At 32.2% G+C, this 22,828-nt stretch overlaps 1 protein-coding gene across 1 annotated transcript in view; it reads right to left on the bottom strand.

Moving 5' to 3' along the window:
* The window catches only part of LOC121372078 (glucose dehydrogenase [FAD, quinone]-like), a 31,591-nt gene extending 9,159 nt beyond the window's left edge, over nt 1-22,432 (bottom strand). Inside the window, exons 1-7 of the mRNA XM_041498340.1 lie at nt 22,285-22,432; nt 21,492-21,700; nt 19,757-19,946; nt 19,073-19,230; nt 18,260-18,451; nt 17,076-17,243; nt 16,373-16,523 (exon numbers count right to left, since the gene is read on the bottom strand). Coding sequence (XP_041354274.1) covers nt 16,373-16,523; nt 17,076-17,243; nt 18,260-18,451; nt 19,073-19,230; nt 19,757-19,946; nt 21,492-21,700; nt 22,285-22,432 — 1,216 coding nt within the window. The remainder of the gene's footprint in view (nt 1-16,372; nt 16,524-17,075; nt 17,244-18,259; nt 18,452-19,072; nt 19,231-19,756; nt 19,947-21,491; nt 21,701-22,284) is intronic.
* Between the last annotated feature and the right edge of the window lie 396 nt (nt 22,433-22,828).

The following is a 22,828-nucleotide window of genomic DNA, read 5'->3' as shown; positions in this document are numbered from 1 at the left end:
TATGACGTATTCATACTGAATGACAGTTATAATGTTTGTTGGCTGTTTTATGACGTATTCATACTGAATGACAGTTATAATGTTTGTTGGCTGTTTTATGACGTATTCATACTGAATGACAGTTATAATGTTTGTTGACTGTTTTATGACGTATTCATACTGAATGACAGTTATAATGTTTGTTGGCTGTTTTATGACGTATTCATACTGAATGACAGTTATAATGTTTGTTGGCTGTTTTATGACGTATTCATACTGAATGACAGTTATAATGTTTGTTAACTGTTTTATGACGTATTCATACTGAATGACAGTTATAATGTTTGTTAACTGTTTTATGACGTATTCATACTGAATGACAGTTATAATGTTTGTTGGCTGTTTTATGACGTATTCATATTGAATGACAGTTATAATGTTTGTTAACTGTTTTATGACATATTCATACTGAATGACAGTTATAATGTTTGTTAACTGTTTTATGACGTATTCATACTGAATGACAGTTATAATGTTTGTTGGCTGTTTTATGACGTATTCATACTGAATGACAGTTATAATGTTTGTTAACTGTTTTATGACGTATTCATACTGAATGACAGTTATAATGTTTGTTAACTGTTTTATGACGTATTCATACTGAATGACAGTTATAATGTTTGTTGGCTGTTTTATGACGTATTCATACTGAATGACAGTTATAATGTTTGTTGGCTGTTTTATGACGTATTCATACTGAATGACAGTTATAATGTTTGTTGACTGTTTTATGACGTATTCATACTGAATGACAGTTATAATGTTTGTTGACTGTTTTATGACGTATTCATACTGAATGACAGTTATAATGTTTGTTAACTGTTTTATGACGTATTCATACTGAATGACAGTTATAATGTTTGTTAACTGTTTTATGACGTATTCATACTGAATGACAGTTATAATGTTTGTTAACTGACGTATTCATATTGAATGACAGTTATAATGTTTGTTAACTGTTTTATGACATATTCATACTGAATGACAGTTATAATGTTTGTTGACTGTTTTATGACGTATTCATACTGAATGACAGTTATAATGTTTGTTGACTGTTTTATGACGTATTCATACTGAATGACAGTTATAATGTTTGTTGGCTGTTTTATGACGTATTCATACTGAATGACAGTTATAATGTTTGTTGACTGTTTTATGACGTATTCATACTGAATGACAGTTATAATGTTTGTTGACTGTTTTATGACGTATTCATACTGAATGACAGTTATAATGTTTGTTGGCTGTTTTATGACGTATTCATACTGAATGACAGTTATAATGTTTGTTGGCTGTTTTATGACGTATTCATACTGAATGACAGTTATAATGTTTGTTGGCTGTTTTATGACGTATTCATACTGAATGACAGTTATAATGTTTGTTGGCTGTTTTATGACGTATTCAAACTGAATGACAGTTATAATGTTTGTTAACTGTTTTATGACGTATTGTGACAGTTATAATGTTTGTTAACTGTTTTATGACGTATTCATACTGAATGACAGTTATAATGTTTGTGTTTTATGACTGTTTTATGACGTATTCATACTGAATGACAGTTATAATGTTTGTTAACTGTTTTATGACGTATTCATACTGAATGACAGTTATAATGTTTGTTAACTGTTTTATGACGTATTCATACTGAATGACAGTTATAATGTTTGTTGGCTGTTTTATGACGTATTCATACTGAATGACAGTTATAATGTTTGTTAACTGTTTTATGACGTATTCATACTGAATGACAGTTATAATGTTTGTTGGCTGTTTTATGACGTATTCATACTGAATGACAGTTATAATGTTTGTTGGCTGTTTTATGACGTATTCATACTGAATGACAGTTATAATGTTTGTTAACTGTTTTATGACGTATTCATACTGAATGACAGTTATAATGTTTGTTAACTGTTTTATGACGTATTCATACTGAATGACAGTTATAATGTTTGTTGACTGTTTTATGACGTATTCATACTGAATGACAGTTATAATGTTTGTTAACTGTTTTATGACGTATTCATACTGAATGACAGTTATAATGTTTGTTAACTGTTTTATGACGTATTCATACTGAATGACAGTTATAATGTTTGTTAACTGTTTTATGACGTATTCATACTGAATGACAGTTATAATGTTTGTTAACTGACGTATTCATATTGAATGACAGTTATAATGTTTGTTAACTGTTTTATGACGTATTCATACTGAATGACAGTTATAATGTTTGTTGACTGTTTTATGACGTATTCATACTGAATGACAGTTATAATGTTTGTTGCCTGTTTTATGACGTATTCATACTGAATGACAGTTATAATGTTTGTTGGCTGTTTTATGACGTATTCATACTGAATGACAGTTATAATGTTTGTTGGCTGTTTTATGACGTATTCATACTGAATGACAGTTATAATGTTTGTTGGCTGTTTTATGACGTATTCATACTGAATGACAGTTATAATGTTTGTTGGCTGTTTTATGACGTATTCATACTGAATGACAGTTATAATGTTTGTTGGCTGTTTTATGACGTATTCATACTGAATGACAGTTATAATGTTTGTTGGCTGTTTTATGACGTATTCATACTGAATGACAGTTATAATGTTTGTTAACTGTTTTATGACGTATTCATACTGAATGACAGTTATAATGTTTGTTAACTGTTTTATGACGTATTCATACTGAATGACAGTTATAATGTTTGTTAACTGTTTTATGACGTATTCATACTGAATGACAGTTATAATGTTTGTTAACTGTTTTATGACGTATTCATACTGAATGACAGTTATAATGTTTGTTAACTGTTTTATGACGTATTCATACTGAATGACAGTTATAATGTTTGTTGGCTGTTTTATGACGTATTCATACTGAATGACAGTTATAATGTTTGTTAACTGTTTTATGACGTATTCATACTGAATGACAGTTATAATGTTTGTTAACTGTTTTATGACGTATTCATACTGAATGACAGTTATAATGTTTGTTGGCTGTTTTATGACGTATTCATACTGAATGACAGTTATAATGTTTGTTAACTGTTTTATGACGTATTCATACTGAATGACAGTTATAATGTTTGTTAACTGTTTTATGACGTATTCATACTGAATGACAGTTATAATGTTTGTTGACTGTTTTATGACGTATTCATACTGAATGACAGTTATAATGTTTGTTGACTGTTTTATGACGTATTCATACTGAATGACAGTTATAATGTTTGTTGACTGTTTTATGACGTATTCATACTGAATGACAGTTATAATGTTTGTTGACTGTTTTATGACGTATTCATACTGAATGACAGTTATAATGTTTGTTAACTGTTTTATGACGTATTCATACTGAATGACAGTTATAATGTTTGTTAACTGTTTTATGACGTATTCATGTTTGTTAACTGACGTATTCATATTGAATGACAGTTATAATGTTTGTTAACTGTTTTATGACATATTCATACTGAATGACAGTTATAATGTTTGTTGACTGTTTTATGACGTATTCATACTGAATGACAGTTATAATGTTTGTTGACTGTTTTATGACGTATTCATACTGAATGACAGTTATAATGTTTGTTGGCTGTTTTATGACGTATTCATACTGAATGACAGTTATAATGTTTGTTGACTGTTTTATGACGTATTCATACTGAATGACAGTTATAATGTTTGTTGACTGTTTTATGACGTATTCATACTGAATGACAGTTATAATGTTTGTTGGCTGTTTTATGACGTATTCATACTCAATGACAGTTATGTTTGTTGGCTGTTTTATGACGTATTCATACTGAATGACAGTTATAATGTTTGTTGGCTGTTTTATGACGTATTCATACTGAATGACAGTTATAATGTTTGTTGGCTGTTTTATGACGTATTCAAACTGAATGACAGTTATAATGTTTGTTAACTGTTTTATGACGTATTGAATGACAGTTATAATGTTTGTTAACTGTTTTATGACGTATTCATACTGAATGACAGTTATAATGTTTGTTAACTGTTTTATGACGTATTCTGTTTTATGACGTATTCATATTGAATAACAGTTATAATGTTTGTTAACTGTTTTATGACGTATTCATACTGAATGACAGTTATAATGTTTGTTAACTGTTTTATGACGTATTCATACTGAATGACAGTTATAATGTTTGTTGGCTGTTTTATGACGTATTCATACTGAATGACAGTTATAATGTTTGTTAACTGTTTTATGACGTATTCATACTGAATGACAGTTATAATGTTTGTTCACTGTTTTATGACGTATTCATACTGAATGACAGTTATAATGTTTGTTGGCTGTTTTATGACGTATTCATACTGAATGACAGTTATAATGTTTGTTAACTGTTTTATGACGTATTCATACTGAATGACAGTTATAATGTTTGTTGACTGTTTTATGACGTATTCATACTGAATGACAGTTATAATGTTTGTTGACTGTTTTATGACGTATTCATACTGAATGACAGTTATAATGTTTGTTGACTGTTTTATGACGTATTCATACTGAATGACAGTTATAATGTTTGTTGACTGTTTTATGACGTATTCATACTGAATGACAGTTATAATGTTTGTTAACTGTTTTATGACGTATTCATACTGAATGACAGTTATAATGTTTGTTGACTGTTTTATGACGTATTCATACTGAATGACAGTTATAATGTTTGTTGCCTGTTTTATGACGTATTCATACTGAATGACAGTTATAATGTTTGTTGCCTGTTTTATGACGTATTCATACTGAATGACAGTTATAATGTTTGTTGGCTGTTTTATGACGTATTCATACTGAATGACAGTTATAATGTTTGTTGACTGTTTTATGACGTATTCATACTGAATGACAGTTATAATGTTTGTTGGCTGTTTTATGACGTATTCATACTGAATGACAGTTATAATGTTTGTTGGCTGTTTTATGACGTATTCATACTGAATGACAGTTATAATGTTTGTTGGCTGTTTTATGACGTATTCATACTGAATGACAGTTATAATGTTTGTTAACTGTTTTATGACGTATTGAATTTATAATGTTTGTTACTGTTTTATGACGTATTCATACTGAATGACAGTTATAATGTTTGTTAACTGTTTTATGACTGTTTTATGACGTATTCATACTGAATGACAGTTATATGTTTGTTACTGTTTTAGACGTTTCATACTGAATGACAGTTTAATGTTTGTTAACTGTTTTATGACGTATTCATACTGAATGACAGTTATAATGTTTGTTAACTGTTTTATGACGTATTCATACTGAATGACAGTTATAATGTTTGTTAACTGTTTTATGACGTATTCATACTGAATGACAGTTATAATGTTTGTTAACTGTTTTATGACGTATTCATACTGAATGACAGTTATATGTTTGTTACTGACGTATTCATACTGAATGACAGTTATAATGTTTGTTAACTGTTTTATGACGTATTCATACTGAATGACAGTTATAATGTTTGTTAACTGTTTTATGACGTATTCATACTGAATGACAGTTATAATGTTTGTTGGCTGTTTTATGACGTATTCATACTGAATGACAGTTATAATGTTTGTTAACTGTTTTATGACGTATTCATACTGAATGACAGTTATAATGTTTGTTGGCTGTTTTATGACGTATTCATACTGAATGACAGTTATAATGTTTGTTGGCTGTTTTATGACATATTCATACTGAATGACAGTTATAATGTTTGTTAACTGTTTTATGACGTATTCATACTGAATGACAGTTATAATGTTTGTTGGCTGTTTTATTCATATTGAATGACAGTTATAATGTTTGTTGACTGTTTTATGACGTATTCATACTGAATGACAGTTATAATGTTTGTTGACTGTTTTATGACGTATTCATACTGAATGACAGTTATAATGTTTGTTAACTGACGTATTCATATTGAATGACAGTTATAATGTTTGTTGACTGTTTTATGACGTATTCATACTGAATGACAGTTATAATGTTTGTTGACTGTTTTATGACGTATTCATACTGAATGACAGTTATAATGTTTGTTGACTGTTTTATGACGTATTCATACTGAATGACAGTTATAATGTTTGTTGACTGTTTTATGACGTATTCATACTGAATGACAGTTATAATGTTTGTTAACTGACGTATTCATATTGAATGACAGTTATAATGTTTGTTGACTGTTTTATGACGTATTCATACTGAATGACAGTTATAATGTTTGTTAACTGTTTTATGACGTATTCATACTGAATGACAGTTATAATGTTTGTTGACGTATTCATATTGAATGACAGTTATAATGTTTGTTAACTGTTTTATGACGTATTCATACTGAATGACAGTTATAATGTTTGTTAACTGTTTTATGACGTATTCATACTGAATGACAGTTATAATGTTTGTTGGCTGTTTTATGACGTATTCATACTGAATGACAGTTATAATGTTTGTTGACTGTTTTATGACGTATTCATACTGAATGACAGTTATAATGTTTGTTAACTGTTTTATGACGTATTCATACTGAATGACAGTTATAATGTTTGTTGGCTGTTTTATGACGTATTCATACTGAATGACAGTTATAATGTTTGTTAACTGTTTTATGACGTATTCATACTGAATGACAGTTATAATGTTTGTTGACTGTTTTATGACGTATTCATACTGAATGACAGTTATAATGTTTGTTAACTGTTTTATGACGTATTCATACTGATGATGACAGTTATAATGTTTGTTAACTGACGTATTCATATTGAATGACAGTTATAATGTTTGTTAACTGTTTTATGACGTATTCATACTGAATGACAGTTATAATGTTTGTTGACTGTTTTATGACGTATTCATACTGAATGACAGTTATAATGTTTGTTGACTGTTTTATGACGTATTCATACTGAATGACAGTTATAATGTTTGTTGGCTGTTTTATGACGTATTCATACTGAATGACAGTTATAATGTTTGTTGACTGTTTTATGACGTATTCATACTGAATGACAGTTATAATGTTTGTTGACTGTTTTATGACGTATTCATACTGAATGACAGTTATAATGTTTGTTACTGTTTTATGACGTATTCATACTGAATGACAGTTATAATGTTTGTTGGCTGTTTTATGACGTATTCATACTGAATGACAGTTATAATGTTTGTTGACTGTTTTATGACGTATTCATACTGAATGACAGTTATAATGTTTGTTGGCTGTTTTATGACGTATTCATACTGAATGACAGTTATAATGTTTGTTGACTGTTTTATGACGTATTCATACTGAATGACAGTTATAATGTTTGTTGACTGTTTTATGACGTATTCATACTGAATGACAGTTATAATGTTTGTTGGCTGTTTTATGACGTATTCATACTGAATGACAGTTATAATGTTTGTTAACTGTTTTATGACGTATTCATACTGAATGACAGTTATAATGTTTGTTGACTGTTTTATGACGTATTCATACTGAATGACAGTTATAATGTTTGTTGACTGTTTTATGACGTATTCATACTGAATGACAGTTATAATGTTTGTTAACTGTTTTACGTATTCATACTGAATGACAGTTATAATGTTTGTTAACTGTTTTACGTATTCATACTGAATGACAGTTATAATGTTTGTTAACTGTTTTATGACGTATTCATACTGAATGACAGTTATAATGTTTGTTGGCTGTTTTATGACGTATTCATACTGAATGACAGTTATAATGTTTGTTGTTTTATGACGTATTCATACTGAATGACAGTTATAATGTTTGTTGGCTGTTTTATGACGTATTCATACTGAATGACAGTTATAATGTTTGTTAACTGTTTTATGACGTATTCATACTGAATGACAGTTATAATGTTTGTTAACTGTTTTATGACGTATTCATACTGAATGACAGTTATAATGTTTGTTGGCTGTTTTATGACGTATTCATACTGAATGACAGTTATAATGTTTGTTAACTGTTTTATGACGTATTCATACTGAATGACAGTTATAATGTTTGTTAACTGTTTTATGACGTATTCAATGACAGTTATATGTTTGTTAACTGTTTTATGACGTATTCATACTGAATGACAGTTATAATGTTTGTTAACTGTTTTATGACGTATTCATACTGAATGACAGTTATAATGTTTGTTAACTGTTTTATGACGTATTCATACTGAATGACAGTTATAATGTTTGTTAACTGTTTTATGACGTATTCATACTGAATGACAGTTATAATGTTTGTTGGCTGTTTTATGACGTATTCATACTGAATGACAGTTATAATGTTTGTTAACTGTTTTATGACGTATTCATACTGAATGACAGTTATAATGTTTGTTAACTGTTTTATGACGTATTCATACTGAATGACAGTTATAATGTTTGTTGGCTGTTTTATGACGTATTCATACTGAATGACAGTTATAATGTTTGTTGACTGTTTTATGACGTATTCATACTGAATGACAGTTATAATGTTTGTTAACTGTTTTATGACGTATTCATACTGAATGACAGTTATAATGTTTGTTGGCTGTTTTATGACGTATTCATACTGAATGACAGTTATAATGTTTGTTAACTGTTTTATGACGTATTCATACTGAATGACAGTTATAATGTTTGTTAACTGACGTATTCATATTGAATGACAGTTATAATGTTTGTTAACTGTTTTATGACATATTCATACTGAATGACAGTTATAATGTTTGTTGACTGTTTTATGACGTATTCATACTGAATGACAGTTATAATGTTTGTTGACTGTTTTATGACGTATTCGTACTGAATGACAGTTATAATGTTTGTTGGCTGTTTTATGACGTATTCATACTGAATGACAGTTATCATGTTTGTTGACTGTTTTATGACGTATTCATACTGAATGACAGTTATAATGTTTGTTGACTGTTTTATGACGTATTCATACTGAATGACAGTTATAATGTTTGTTGGCTGTTTTATGACGTATTCATACTGAATGACAGTTATGTTTGTTGGCTGTTTTATGACGTATTCATACTGAATGACAGTTATAATGTTTGTTGGCTGTTTTATGACGTATTCATACTGAATGACAGTTATAATGTTTGTTGGCTGTTTTATGACGTATTCAAACTGAATGACAGTTATAATGTTTGTTAACTGTTTTATGACGTATTGAATGACAGTTATAATGTTTATTAACTGTTTTATGACGTATTCATACTGAATGACAGTTATAATGTTTGTTAACTGTTTTATGACGTATTCTGTTTTATGACGTATTCATATTGAATGACAGTTATAATGTTTGTTAACTGTTTTATGACGTATTCATACTGAATGACAGTTATAATGTTTGTTAACTGTTTTATGACGTATTCATACTGAATGACAGTTATAATGTTTGTTGGCTGTTTTATGACGTATTCATACTGAATGACAGTTATAATGTTTGTTAACTGTTTTATGACGTATTCATACTGAATGACAGTTATAATGTTTGTTCACTGTTTTATGACGTATTCATACTGAATGACAGTTATAATGTTTGTTGGCTGTTTTATGACATATTCATACTGAATGACAGTTATAATGTTTGTTGGCTGTTTTATGACGTATTCATACTGAATGACAGTTATAATGTTTGTTGGCTGTTTTATGACGTATTCATACTGAATGACAGTTATAATGTTTGTTGACTGTTTTATGACGTATTCATACTGAATGACAGTTATAATGTTTGTTAACTGTTTTATGACGTATTCATACTGAATGACAGTTATAATGTTTGTTGACTGTTTTATGACGTATTCATACTGAATGACAGTTATAATGTTTGTTAACTGTTTTATGACGTATTCATACTGAATGACAGTTATAATGTTTGTTAACTGACGTATTCATATTGAATGACAGTTATAATGTTTGTTAACTGTTTTATGACATATTCATACTGAATGACAGTTATAATGTTTGTTGACTGTTTTATGACGTATTCATACTGAATGACAGTTATAATGTTTGTTGACTGTTTTATGACGTATTCATACTGAATGACAGTTATAATGTTTGTTGGCTGTTTTATGACGTATTCATACTGAATGACAGTTATAATGTTTGTTGGCTGTTTTATGACGTATTCATACTGAATGACAGTTATAATGTTTGTTGACTGTTTTATGACGTATTCATACTGAATGACAGTTATAATGTTTGTTGGCTGTTTTATGACGTATTCATACTGAATGACAGTTATAATGTTTGTTGGCTGTTTTATGACGTATTCATACTGAATGACAGTTATAATGTTTGTTGGCTGTTTTATGACGTATTCAAACTGAATGACAGTTATAATGTTTGTTAACTGTTTTATGACGTATTGAATGACAGTTATAATGTTTGTTAACTGTTTTATGACGTATTCATACTGAATGACAGTTATAATGTTTGTTAACTGTTTTATGACGTATTCTGTTTTATGACGTATTCATATTGAATAACAGTTATAATGTTTGTTAACTGTTTTATGACGTATTCATACTGAATGACAGTTATAATGTTTGTTAACTGTTTTATGACGTATTCATACTGAATGACAGTTATAATGTTTGTTAACTGACTGTTTACTGAATGACAGTTATAATCGTTACTGAATGACAGTTCATACTGAATGACAGTTAAATGTTTGTTAACTGTTTTATGACGTATTCATACTGATTGACAGTTATAATGTTTGTTGGCTGTTTTATGACGTATTCATACTGAATGACAGTTATAATGTTTGTTAACTGTTTTATGACGTATTCATACTGAATGACAGTTATAATGTTTGTTGGCTGTTTTATGACGTATTCATACTGAATGACAGTTATAATGTTTGTTGGCTGTTTTATGACATATTCATACTGAATGACAGTTATAATGTTTGTTAACTGTTTTATGACGTATTCATACTGAATGACAGTTATAATGTTTGAATGACAGTTATAATGTTTGTTGACTGTTTTATGACGTATTCATACTGAATGACAGTTATAATGTTTGTTGACTGTTTTATGACGTATTCATACTGAATGACAGTTATAATGTTTGTTAACTGACGTATTCATATTGAATGACAGTTATAATGTTTGTTGACTGTTTTATGACGTATTCATACTGAATGACAGTTATAATGTTTGTTGACTGTTTTATGACGTATTCATACTGAATGACAGTTATAATGTTTGTTGACTGTTTTATGACGTATTCATACTGAATGACAGTTATAATGTTTGTTGACTGTTTTATGACGTATTCATACTGAATGACAGTTATAATGTTTGTTAACTGACGTATTCATATTGAATGACAGTTATAATGTTTGTTGACTGTTTTATGACGTATTCATACTGAATGACAGTTATAATGTTTGTTAACTGTTTTATGACGTATTCATACTGAATGACAGTTATAATGTTTGTTAACTGACGTATTCATATTGAATGACAGTTATAATGTTTGTTAACTGTTTTATGACATATTCATACTGAATGACAGTTATAATGTTTGTTAACTGTTTTATGACGTATTCATACTGAATGACAGTTATAATGTTTGTTGGCTGTTTTATGACGTATTCATACTGAATGACAGTTATAATGTTTGTTGACTGTTTTATGACGTATTCATACTGAATGACAGTTATAATGTTTGTTGTTAACTGTTTTATGACGTATTCATACTGAATGACAGTTATAATGTTTGTTGGCTGTTTTATGACGTATTCATACTGAATGACAGTTATAATGTTTGTTGACTGTTTTATGACGTATTCATACTGAATGACAGTTATAATGTTTGTTGACTGTTTTATGACGTATTCATACTGAATGACAGTTATAATGTTTTTTAACTGTTTTATGACGTATTCATACTGAATGACAGTTATAATGTTTGTTAACTGACGTATTCATATTGAATGACAGTTATAATGTTTGTTAACTGTTTTATGACATATTCATACTGAATGACAGTTATAATGTTTGTTGACTGTTTTATGACGTATTCATACTGAATGACAGTTATAATGTTTGTTGACTGTTTTATGACGTATTCATACTGAATGACAGTTATAATGTTTGTTGGCTGTTTTATGACGTATTCATACTGAATGACAGTTATAATGTTTGTTGACTGTTTTATGACGTATTCATACTGAATGACAGTTATAATGTTTGTTGGCTGTTTTATGACGTATTCATACTGAATGACAGTTATAATGTTTGTTAACTGTTTTATGACGTATTCATACTGAATGACAGTTATAATGTTTGTTGGCTGTTTTATGACGTATTCATACTGAATGACAGTTATAATGTTTGTTGACTGTTTTATGACGTATTCATACTGAATGACAGTTATAATGTTTTTGACTGTTTTATGACGTATTCATACTGAATGACAGTTATAATGTTTGTTAACTGTTTTACGTATTCATATTGAATGACAGTTATAATGTTTGTTAACTGTTTTATGACGTATTCATACTGAATGACAGTTATAATGTTTGTTGACTGTTTTATGACGTATTCATACTGAATGACAGTTATAATGTTTGTTGACTGTTTTATGACGTATTCATACTGAATGACAGTTATAATGTTTGTTGACTGTTTTATGACGTATTCATACTGAATGACAGTTATAATGTTTGTTGACTGTTTTATGACGTATTCATACTGAATGACAGTTATAATGTTTGTTAACTGACGTATTCATATTGAATGACAGTTATAATGTTTGTTAACTGTTTTATGACGTATTCATACTGAATGACAGTTATAATGTTTGTTGACTGTTTTATGACGTATTCATACTGAATGACAGTTATAATGTTTGTTGACTGTTTTATGACGTATTCATACTGAATGACAGTTATAATGTTTGTTGGCTGTTTTATGACGTATTCATACTGAATGACAGTTATAATGTTTGTTGACTGTTTTATGACGTATTCATACTGAATGACAGTTATAATGTTTGTTGGCTGTTTTATGACGTATTCATACTGAATGACAGTTATAATGTTTGTTGGCTGTTTTATGACGTATTCATACTGAATGACAGTTATAATGTTTGTTGGCTGTTTTATGACGTATTCAAACTGAATGACAGTTATAATGTTTGTTGACTGTTTTATGACGTATTCATACTGAATGACAGTTATAATGTTTGTTGACTGTTTTATGACGTATTCATACTGAATGACAGTTATAATGTTTGTTGACTGTTTTATGACGTATTCATACTGAATGACAGTTATAATGTTTGTTAACTGTTTTATGACGTATTCATATTGAATGACAGTTACAATGTTTATGACATATTCATACTGAATGACAGTTATAATGTTTGTTAACTGTTTTATGACATATTCATACTGAATGACAGTTATAATGTTTGTTGTCATGTCTCCCTCATAATGTGTGGGGGCGGGACGTAGCCCAGTGGTAAAGCGCTCGTTTGATACGCAGTCGGTTTCGGATCGACCCCCGTCGGTGGGCCTATTGGGATATTTCTAGTTCCAACCAGTGCTCCACCAATGGTGTAACAAAGGTCGTGGTATGTACTATCCTGTCTGTGGATGGTGCAAATAAAAGATCCCTTGTTACTAATGAAATAATGTAGTGGGTTTCCTTTCTAAGACTATAGCAAAATTACCAAATATTTGACATCAAATAAATCAATGTGCTCTAGTGGTGTCGCTAAACTAAGAAAACAAATTCTCTCATGATGTGATGCAAGTGAACGTTCATCTAGAATCTGACAGAAGTGATGTAAATATTTTGATATTTCGGGGTTTTGACATAAACAAAACATGATGATATATTAAATGGTATTCATATATATTATCTTAGTAAGACAGCTGAACCTGCGATCTACGGGGTATCTGTATGATATTTTACTTCAGTCAGATTAAGTTTAGGCTATTATTGTCTTGCTACAACAGACACGTCTTAACATTCTCACTGGAAGAATCGCGTCTGGCCTATTAAATTTGACCTGGAGGATGTTAAACAAGCCCCTCTTCCAGGAAACTGCGCATCTAATATCTTTAAATTCCATCAGGTCAACTTACTTTATCCATTTTTAAATGGGAAAACCAACTTACTGATATATACTACTTGCCTAACATCCATGTGACTCAATGTACAGAGATATGATGTTTATCAGGGAATACGCTTAGGCCTAATCGTATTGGTGTCGGCTAGGGAAGTGTAAAATCTTATTTTGGGTAGTACCGATAAGCCGAATAATAAATGTCCCGGGAAGTAAAAGGGTCTAAATGATTTGCATATTCTTCATTGCTGTACGAGCCGTGTTTTCTTTAACAACGAAATGAGGAAGCGTATTCGCATAGAATTAGTAGTTACGGTTGTTTTTGTTTGTTTGTTTGTTTGTTGTTATTTTTTTGTGGGGGGTTTCTAGGATTACATTCGGGGTATCACTTGTGCTTATGCATGATTTATTTTCTTTTTGTTGTTATTTCATTTAAATTTCTCCTTTACCAAATGTTCGAACAACCGAAACAATGCAGAAGCAACCTTATTCGGTGTTTCGAGAAGGATGAAAGTGAAGAGGCTGAATACATGAGAAGGATGAAAGTGAAGAGGCTGAATACATGAGAAGGATGAAAGTGAAGAGGCTGAATACATGAGAAGGATGAAAGTGAAGAGGCTGAATGCATGAGAAGGATGAAAGTGAAGAGGCTGAATACATGAGAAGTATAGCATGAAACATCAAATGTTTTGGGTCATTGTCATTGGATTACTGATCATTTGGGTGGTGCACTTTTAAATAAAGTACTGTGATACAGTATCAGCAATCTTTTTTGTCGTTATTGGAATGCTGTGAATATATGGCATACCTATAATTGCCACGTTATCATTGTCATGGTGCGAACTCTTGTCGTCGCACTCTTACACAATTTGTGACATAAATTATCTTTGTCAAGAAAATGCAATGATTATATATATATATATATATATATATATATATATATATATATATATATATATATACTGACACAATGAAAACGCAAAGCAGACATTTATCAATATTTTGTTGTGATTAATGAAAAATATATTTATTGGACTTAAAATAACAATTTATGAGAGGAAGATGGTGGATGATTACCATTCTGGAGAGTAAACTGTAGTCTCGCAGCACGATGTGTCGGTGTCATGATGTTACCGTTGTACGGGTGTCAAGCCGTTCTGAGTCGACGGATGACCGTCATCGGATGGATAGGCCTTCCATGACGTCCTATCGTGTTGCTTGCTGTCATCGTCTCAGTTCTGAACCGGTCACGGAGGTGGTGTCGTCGAATCTGCCGATCTTGTCGTGGGGTCGTAACGGGACGTTGACCAGGTCGAGGTCGATCACGAACACTCCCAGTCTGTTGATGACGTTCAGCAAGTCGTCCAATAGTTGATGGATTGACTCTGTAGGTCCTAGCAACTTGGATTTGCGAAGTGCCCCCTTGAACCATGCCCAACGCTCGCTCCCTTTGTTCTTCTCGGAGTCGTGGCATTCTTAATGTGACGAGGAATATGACACCGGTACGTGACTTTTATGTGTCCACATCCTAGAGTTTCACGTGCATTGCATGTAGCATGATTGAGCATTTAGTGAACGAATTTCACACCATTTTGTGTGTTTCTGCTATTGTATGTGTAACGAGAACAAAACCAGGATTAAAAGTACCAATCAATGGCTTCCTCTCATAAATTGTTATTTTAAGTCCAATAAATATATTTTTCATTAATCACAACAAAATATTGAAAAATATCTGCCGTGGAGTAGATGGTCATAATTGGTAAATACCTAGTTGTTGCATTACGTAGAATTAATTTTAGGACCATTTATACAAGTTTATCTACTTCCCAGGCCATATCCATAGTGTTCAGGATGAGATTATTTTGTAAAGCGCAGTTCCCCTTCCCGGATATTCTGTTGAGTGTAATGTTTCATTACCGTGGGGGTTTTTCAAAGTCAATACTGCATTGTAATCCTATTTTTACATAATATTTAGAAACACAAAATGTTAACTGGCAGGATTCGAATTTACTGCACCGATTCGAATAGCATTTGACAGGCCGCAACCTAAGCTACTCAGCCAACTAGGTCTTCCACATAAATGGAACCTGAATTAAACGTAGTTACGAAAGTGGCAGAAACTCGATTCAAAACTAAAGTAACACGTAGTATGGTTGTCTTACTTCTAATAAACACCTACATAGCTACACACCGGTCTTTAACATATCATATTGCCACTTCGTCCACGGTTTAGAAATCATCTCAGCACTCGTCGACAACGGCTTGTCTATGAGAACCCTGAGGAAAGTCATCAGGTGATCTTGGAGGTTCTCTCCCACTGGCAGGTCAGCTACCACGGGGATCTGTAAATCAGTATAACGACTTTTATCAGCATTACAAAAACAAAAGAGAAGAAAGAAAGATACTAATGAGTCGGTATAAGTTCAGATGTTTTGTGTGTTGTTTGGGGGTGGGGGTGTTGCGTTGTTATATTTTGTTGTTGTTGTTTGTTTAATTTGTTTAACGAACCAGCTAGAGCATTTTGATTTATTAATTGTCGGCTATTGGGTGACAAACATTTGAGAATTCTAACAGTCTTCAGTGGAAACCAGCTACATTTGTTCCATTAGAAGAATTGGGTCTTTTATACGCACTTTCCCACAGTCAGGATAGCACACATTACTGCCTTTGATATGCCAGTCGTGAAGCATTGGTTGGGACGGGGAAAACTAATAAGAGAATGGTTCCACCGAGAAGGTTTGATCCTATGACCCAGACACCACGAGCAGCCAAAATCAGTCTAATGATTGAATAAGAATTTGTAGCACACCAGTGATATTTATCAGAATATATAAGACAAACAGGAAAATAATATTTATCAGAATCTATACTCAATATGTAATAGATAATGATACCTTTAATTTTTCAAGATGTTCTTTGGGTCCTAATCCAGACACCATCATTATCTGTGCAGATCCAATAGTTCCAGCTGACAGAATTATCTCCCTTGTGGCTCTCACTCTTTGAACTTTGTCGTTTTTGACAAATTCTAAACCAACAGCTTTCTTATTTTTTATGATAATCTGACAAATATAATTTTTAAACATTAGAATCTACAAATAAAAAGAAGAGATGTATTTATGCATTTTAACTATAATTGCTTTTTTCTGTACTGTAGCAATTAAACATATTACTTTAGTTGTCTATTAAAGGGACATTTCTGAGTTTGCTGCAACTTTCAATATGTTGTTGACTAACAGAGCCTTTTTAACGATTGTAATTACATATCAAATATATTTTTTGGCATAAAATATTAGTGGCTCTATATTAAACGTGTTTCTGATCGTTCTAATATTTTTACTATGTTAAATTTCATTTTATTTCGTAAAATATTATTTTGCTGTACGTACGAATTTATTTCAAGACATAATCTAGTTTGGTCTTCTTGCAAGTATAAAGACGACCAAAAACATATTGAATATACAGACACTGATATTCTAAACAAGAAAATATATTTAATATGTAAGTTTAATCGTAAAAATATTTTATTAGTCGGAAACATATTACAATGCAACAAAGTCAGGAATGTCCCTTTAACGTGTGTTGATTTCTGTCCAAAGTATCGGTGAAAACGAGTGTCACAAATAAATACATGCTAATTAACAAAGTAATATGTATAGGAAGAGTGATCCTACGTATAGTGGGGAAATATCGATTTACCTAAATATACACATTTGTGTTAAATGCCTGTGATTTTATGAAATTCATTATTACGAAATTTGAAAACAAATAAGGATACACATGGAATTGTAAACCACATTATTTCACTATTTCTAGTAATGTTTGTATTTCGTTGATGTAAGGTGGGATTGAATGGCATGATGTCACATTTACTACCAGTAACATGGTCAACTTATTAAACTATAGATCGATGGTTTTGGTTGCAGTCACTATTAGCTGTTGCTATTTGTGTGATCCCTCACTTCTTTCCATCAGTACATATGATGTTTATAATAAACTGAAATTTGTAAGACGTCGCAAGTAAATATTTAATGAAAGTGCGTCCATGATTTGTGTGTTTGTTTCAACTATATGTTACCTTAGTTACATGAGCTTGTACCGCAATATGGAGATTGTTTCGTGTTTTTCTTGCAGGCCACAAGAATGATTTTGAGGTGCTAGATCGTACTCCATCGCCCACTGTAGACTGCTGAATGGCGAAACCTGAAAGAGTTGACACCAGTGTTTCCATGGTTTTCCATAGTTCTCTAGCCATGTCATGTGTACAATGCTAAGTCAGGGATAGAGTGTGCTTAGTGTTAATATACTGTAGCTGTCAGTGTTGATAAAATGTATACGACTAAACATCTGTTAAATAATGTGTCTAAAATACATATACTTTCTTATATCTGACTGCATAAACCTTTTAATAACTAGTACGAATGCTAGAGGAAGAAAGTAGACACCGCTACCCAAAACACAGAGTCAGCCAGTTACGGGCAAAGGGTGGGTTTCGTCTTGTAGTATGTAAGTTGAATGACATGAGTGAGCTCGAACAGTGTGTATATAAGAATACATTAAACCTGCTACTGGATGTACTCGAACTATGTGACAACATCACCAACTCTCGTACCTTTGAACCTAGATACAGATGTCTTTCCTTTTGTTTTGTCTTAGCCATTATCAATATGAGAAATATTACATGTACCATACCAAAACGAACAGACACCAATAGCAGCAGATGTCAAAAATACAGTATAATCTCCCCTAGCAACACGACTCTACCAAAACATGTGAAAACAAATAAATTCAATATGGACCCAATTTTTTTCTAAAAATATAATAACACGGGGAACTTCCTTATTAGATGGAGACACTCCCCTGTGAATACCTTTAAAGTGCCATTACAAACGTTAACGTCATTTTTTTTTAATGGGTTACCTTCTTGGCATTCTCCGTTGTGGTCTGTCTCGTTGTATCCAGCCTCTTTGGCAGCCTTCAGGAATATCGAAGGGAGAGAACTCGTGGGGGATCGGGTAATTTTTAGTGGTCCTCCGCGATGGTGATAATCTGTCAAATGTAACACAGAAAATTAATGTTACTCTCTGTAACATACACGACATACTATTCACTATAAAGTCGAAGAAGAGCCTGCACAGTATATTTCCACGACTACTAAGTAATTACAGATTTGAACCCATATACCGGTAGATATGTCTGTAAACAGTAATAATGATGTGTTATGGACATATTTGTGTTACCCGCCTCAGTGAGCTGAACGAGCTGAGTAACCTTGAACATTCCCCTGACTCCTGTTACATGATAGAGAGAGGATACATGTCCTCGTGACCGGATCTTTAGTTTAGTATCTTAATTTTCACCCACTCCTTTTGGACATATATAGTCTTTTCTCACACACGTGACCTCGGCTGCAAGTATGGTAACCGTGAGTGTAACCAGTTTAAAGAGTAATTGTTTGTTTTACTTCATTTCAATTACCGTGACTCTTATTCTGTATTTACAAAATGTTCTGCGTGGTTACTGTCCGTAAAAGTAAAGTGTTTTGTGAATTTGGCACAGATGTTGTTTGTCTGACCTGATTTGGCGAGCTCCTCGTCCTGCATGTCCTCTGATTTCTTGAAGTACGGAAGAACATCTTTGTAGCTCCACCCGTCACACCCCTGGGCCGCCCAGCTGTCATAGTCAAACCGGTTTCCCCGGACATACGCCATATAGTTCATCTGACTTGATCCGCCCAACACTCGACCTCTAGGCCAGTATGACCTCTGAACGAATAAATGAAGAGATGTTTCATGTATTCAATAGTTAAACTTTGCAATATACCAATGTAACTGGCAATATTTGTTGACAACAAAACTGCAGTTCAGACAGGAAAAGTGTCTAGAATTGGTATTAACATAATTTAATTCGATAGAGCTGGGATGGGTAGCTTAGCACACACACACACACACACAGCTAAACTTTTGAATTATTTTAACCAAATACTGAAGAAAATCTTTTTTTATATACAAATGCAGACAGACACGGACACGGGCACAGAAAGACAGACACTATACACAAATATTGCTCATTTGGAACTCCATTTCTTCCAGAAAATATCTAGATTTTCATATACAAATTCATTGGTGATGCCTATCAATGAGAGAGAATCTGTGATTTCGTTAAGATTGTGTAAGCGTAGTAGCACATAGTGGTTCGAAATTTTTTAACTTTCTGCAACTATATCTTTCTGGACATTTGAAATCTTCCAAACCATGTCTAGTGCGTTCATGTCGATAGTTTATTGTCGGGATATTCTGAACGCCACTTTAGGAAGTAACTATCCAAACTCGACTCGACAAGTATATGTTGTTCCAATGGTTTAAGTTCTATAGTCCATATATGCCATACACTTTTTATCGAAATACTATGGCCAGGTTGATAAGATCCGTCTGTATAATGTAGTAGAGTTAGGATATAATAGTGCAAAATGTGATACTAACATGCCACTTTGCATTCAGTTAGACCATCATGTGTCGAGTATAGGACCAACCTGGTAGTGACCCCTATTGGCCAGGTGACGTCACAATTCAAAATGGCCGCTGATTAACTATTTCTTACTATGTTTGTATCACTTTTAAAAGTGTAAGGTATAAAATATTGCCTCCAATGACACATTTTAGACAATAGTATTGCTATTTATTATTTTTTTAATATGAATATGCTGAGCAACAAAAGAAACGCGTCTAATCATTAATATCTCTCCTTGTGGCCTCCATTCTGAATTTCAAAATGGCCGCCACCAGTTACAATTTGTACTGAAAATCTCGGATTCTAAGGCATGATTCCAAAACCTTTTCTCGTGTTTTAATGAGCTGAGAATTAATCAGTGCATATAAAAAGTAGGTAATATGTTCGCCATATTAGATTTAGTAGAAGTGGCGACAGCGGGTTTCCTCTTTCAATATCTGTGTGTTCCTTAATCATATGTCCGACGCCATATAACCGTAAATAAAATGTGTTGAGTGCGTCGTTAAATAAAACATTTCCTTCATTTTAGGATATCAGTTGGTCAATCTCTACTAGGCGAGCATTCCCCTACACCACCAGAACTCCACCCCCAAACAGCATTAGAATTGCGGGCGCTTCGCGTTCTCGGTTTCAGTGAGTCACCCCACAACATGGTTCCGCTGTGTCTGTAGAGCAGTGAAATTGTAGAATAAAAAAATAAAACCTACCAGCCAAACATAGTTTATGGAGATTCAGATAAATAATAATAATAATAATAATACGATACAAATATATAAATAAAATAAAATGAATGTGTATACCTTTTCTTTCAAAGCCCAGCACGCCTGTTTCTGCGGTTCGGTGTAATACTCCCAGTCGAATTTCGATCTCTGACTGTTTGGTCCTTCTGCTGGCGTGCTAAGTACAGCTTCGTTTCTGTCATCCAACCCAGCTTCCAAAACAAGGACTCTGACACCACTATCTTCTGACAGACGAGCAGCAATCACAGACCCAGCAGAACCGGAACCAACTAGTAGTTAAAAAACAGCAGCTAATAGTAACTGTTGTCTTAGATATAACCATATAATTTCACATGCACAATAAACTAATATTAGACCAAAAGCTAACAGCTGTCTTAAAGACAACTTGCAAGAAGTGAAAAAAACATTGAAATGCATTTCTCCATTTTATAACTTTAATTAATATCAATAAATTAGATATACCAAGAAGAGAGAAGAATTGTTCATTGCTTTAATTTGTCCCAAGAGGGTCAAAATGTCCCAATTCCAAACATTGGTTTCTAAATGTGCCAAGAAACATTTCCACACCATTTGGATGGAACTGAAGATGTAGAAAACGAAAACATTGTATGCGTGCGCGTGTGTGTGTTTGTCTGTGTGTGTGTGTGTGTGTGTGTGTGTGTGTGTGTGTGCGTGCGTGTGTGTGTGTGTGTGTGTGTGTGTGTGTGTGCCCGCGCGCACGTCTGCGTGAAAATTCAAAATGGATACATTTAGGGTTTTTTCTCTTATGTCAGTGTGTAACCTTTATATGACTATTGTATAATTAAAACGTCGCACAAAACCAAGAGTAAGTATGTAATACAAGTAAACGTACCTATGATGTAGTCGTAGACGTCATTCACCTTCTCAACTAACAGATCATCTTCTTCGACATTGTTGCTGTTGTTTAATATGTATGATCTCATCAGGAACGCCAGAACAGCGACGTTGACAACGGCAAAGATGGACGCTGTGACTGCCATTTATCTAAATAATATTATTACACAGCCATTAGAGTTGTAATCGGTTTTGTCCAGATTCAGTGTATGTTTAGACAGTGTTGTCCCATGTTTTGTCGACTATCAGTGTATGTTTAGACAATGTTGTACCATGTTTTGTCGACTATCAGTGTATGTTTAGACAATGTTGTACCATGTTTTGTCGACTATCAGTGTATGTTTAGACAATGTTGTACTATATTTTGTCTGCTATTAGTATATGTTTAGACGATGTTGTACCATGTTTTGTCGGCTATTACTGTATGTTTAGACAATGTTGTACCATGGTTTGTCGGTTATTAGTGTATGTCTATACAATGTTATACCATGATTTGTCGGCTATTACTGTATGTTTAGACAATGTTATACCATGTTTTGTCG

The sequence above is a fragment of the Gigantopelta aegis genome, chromosome 4, assembly GCF_016097555.1.
Source record: "Gigantopelta aegis isolate Gae_Host chromosome 4, Gae_host_genome, whole genome shotgun sequence".
Classification (NCBI taxonomy): Eukaryota; Metazoa; Mollusca; class Gastropoda; order Neomphalida; family Peltospiridae; genus Gigantopelta; species Gigantopelta aegis.
Note: the sequence above shows the minus strand (reverse complement) of the source record. Positions and strands in the feature narration are given on the sequence as shown.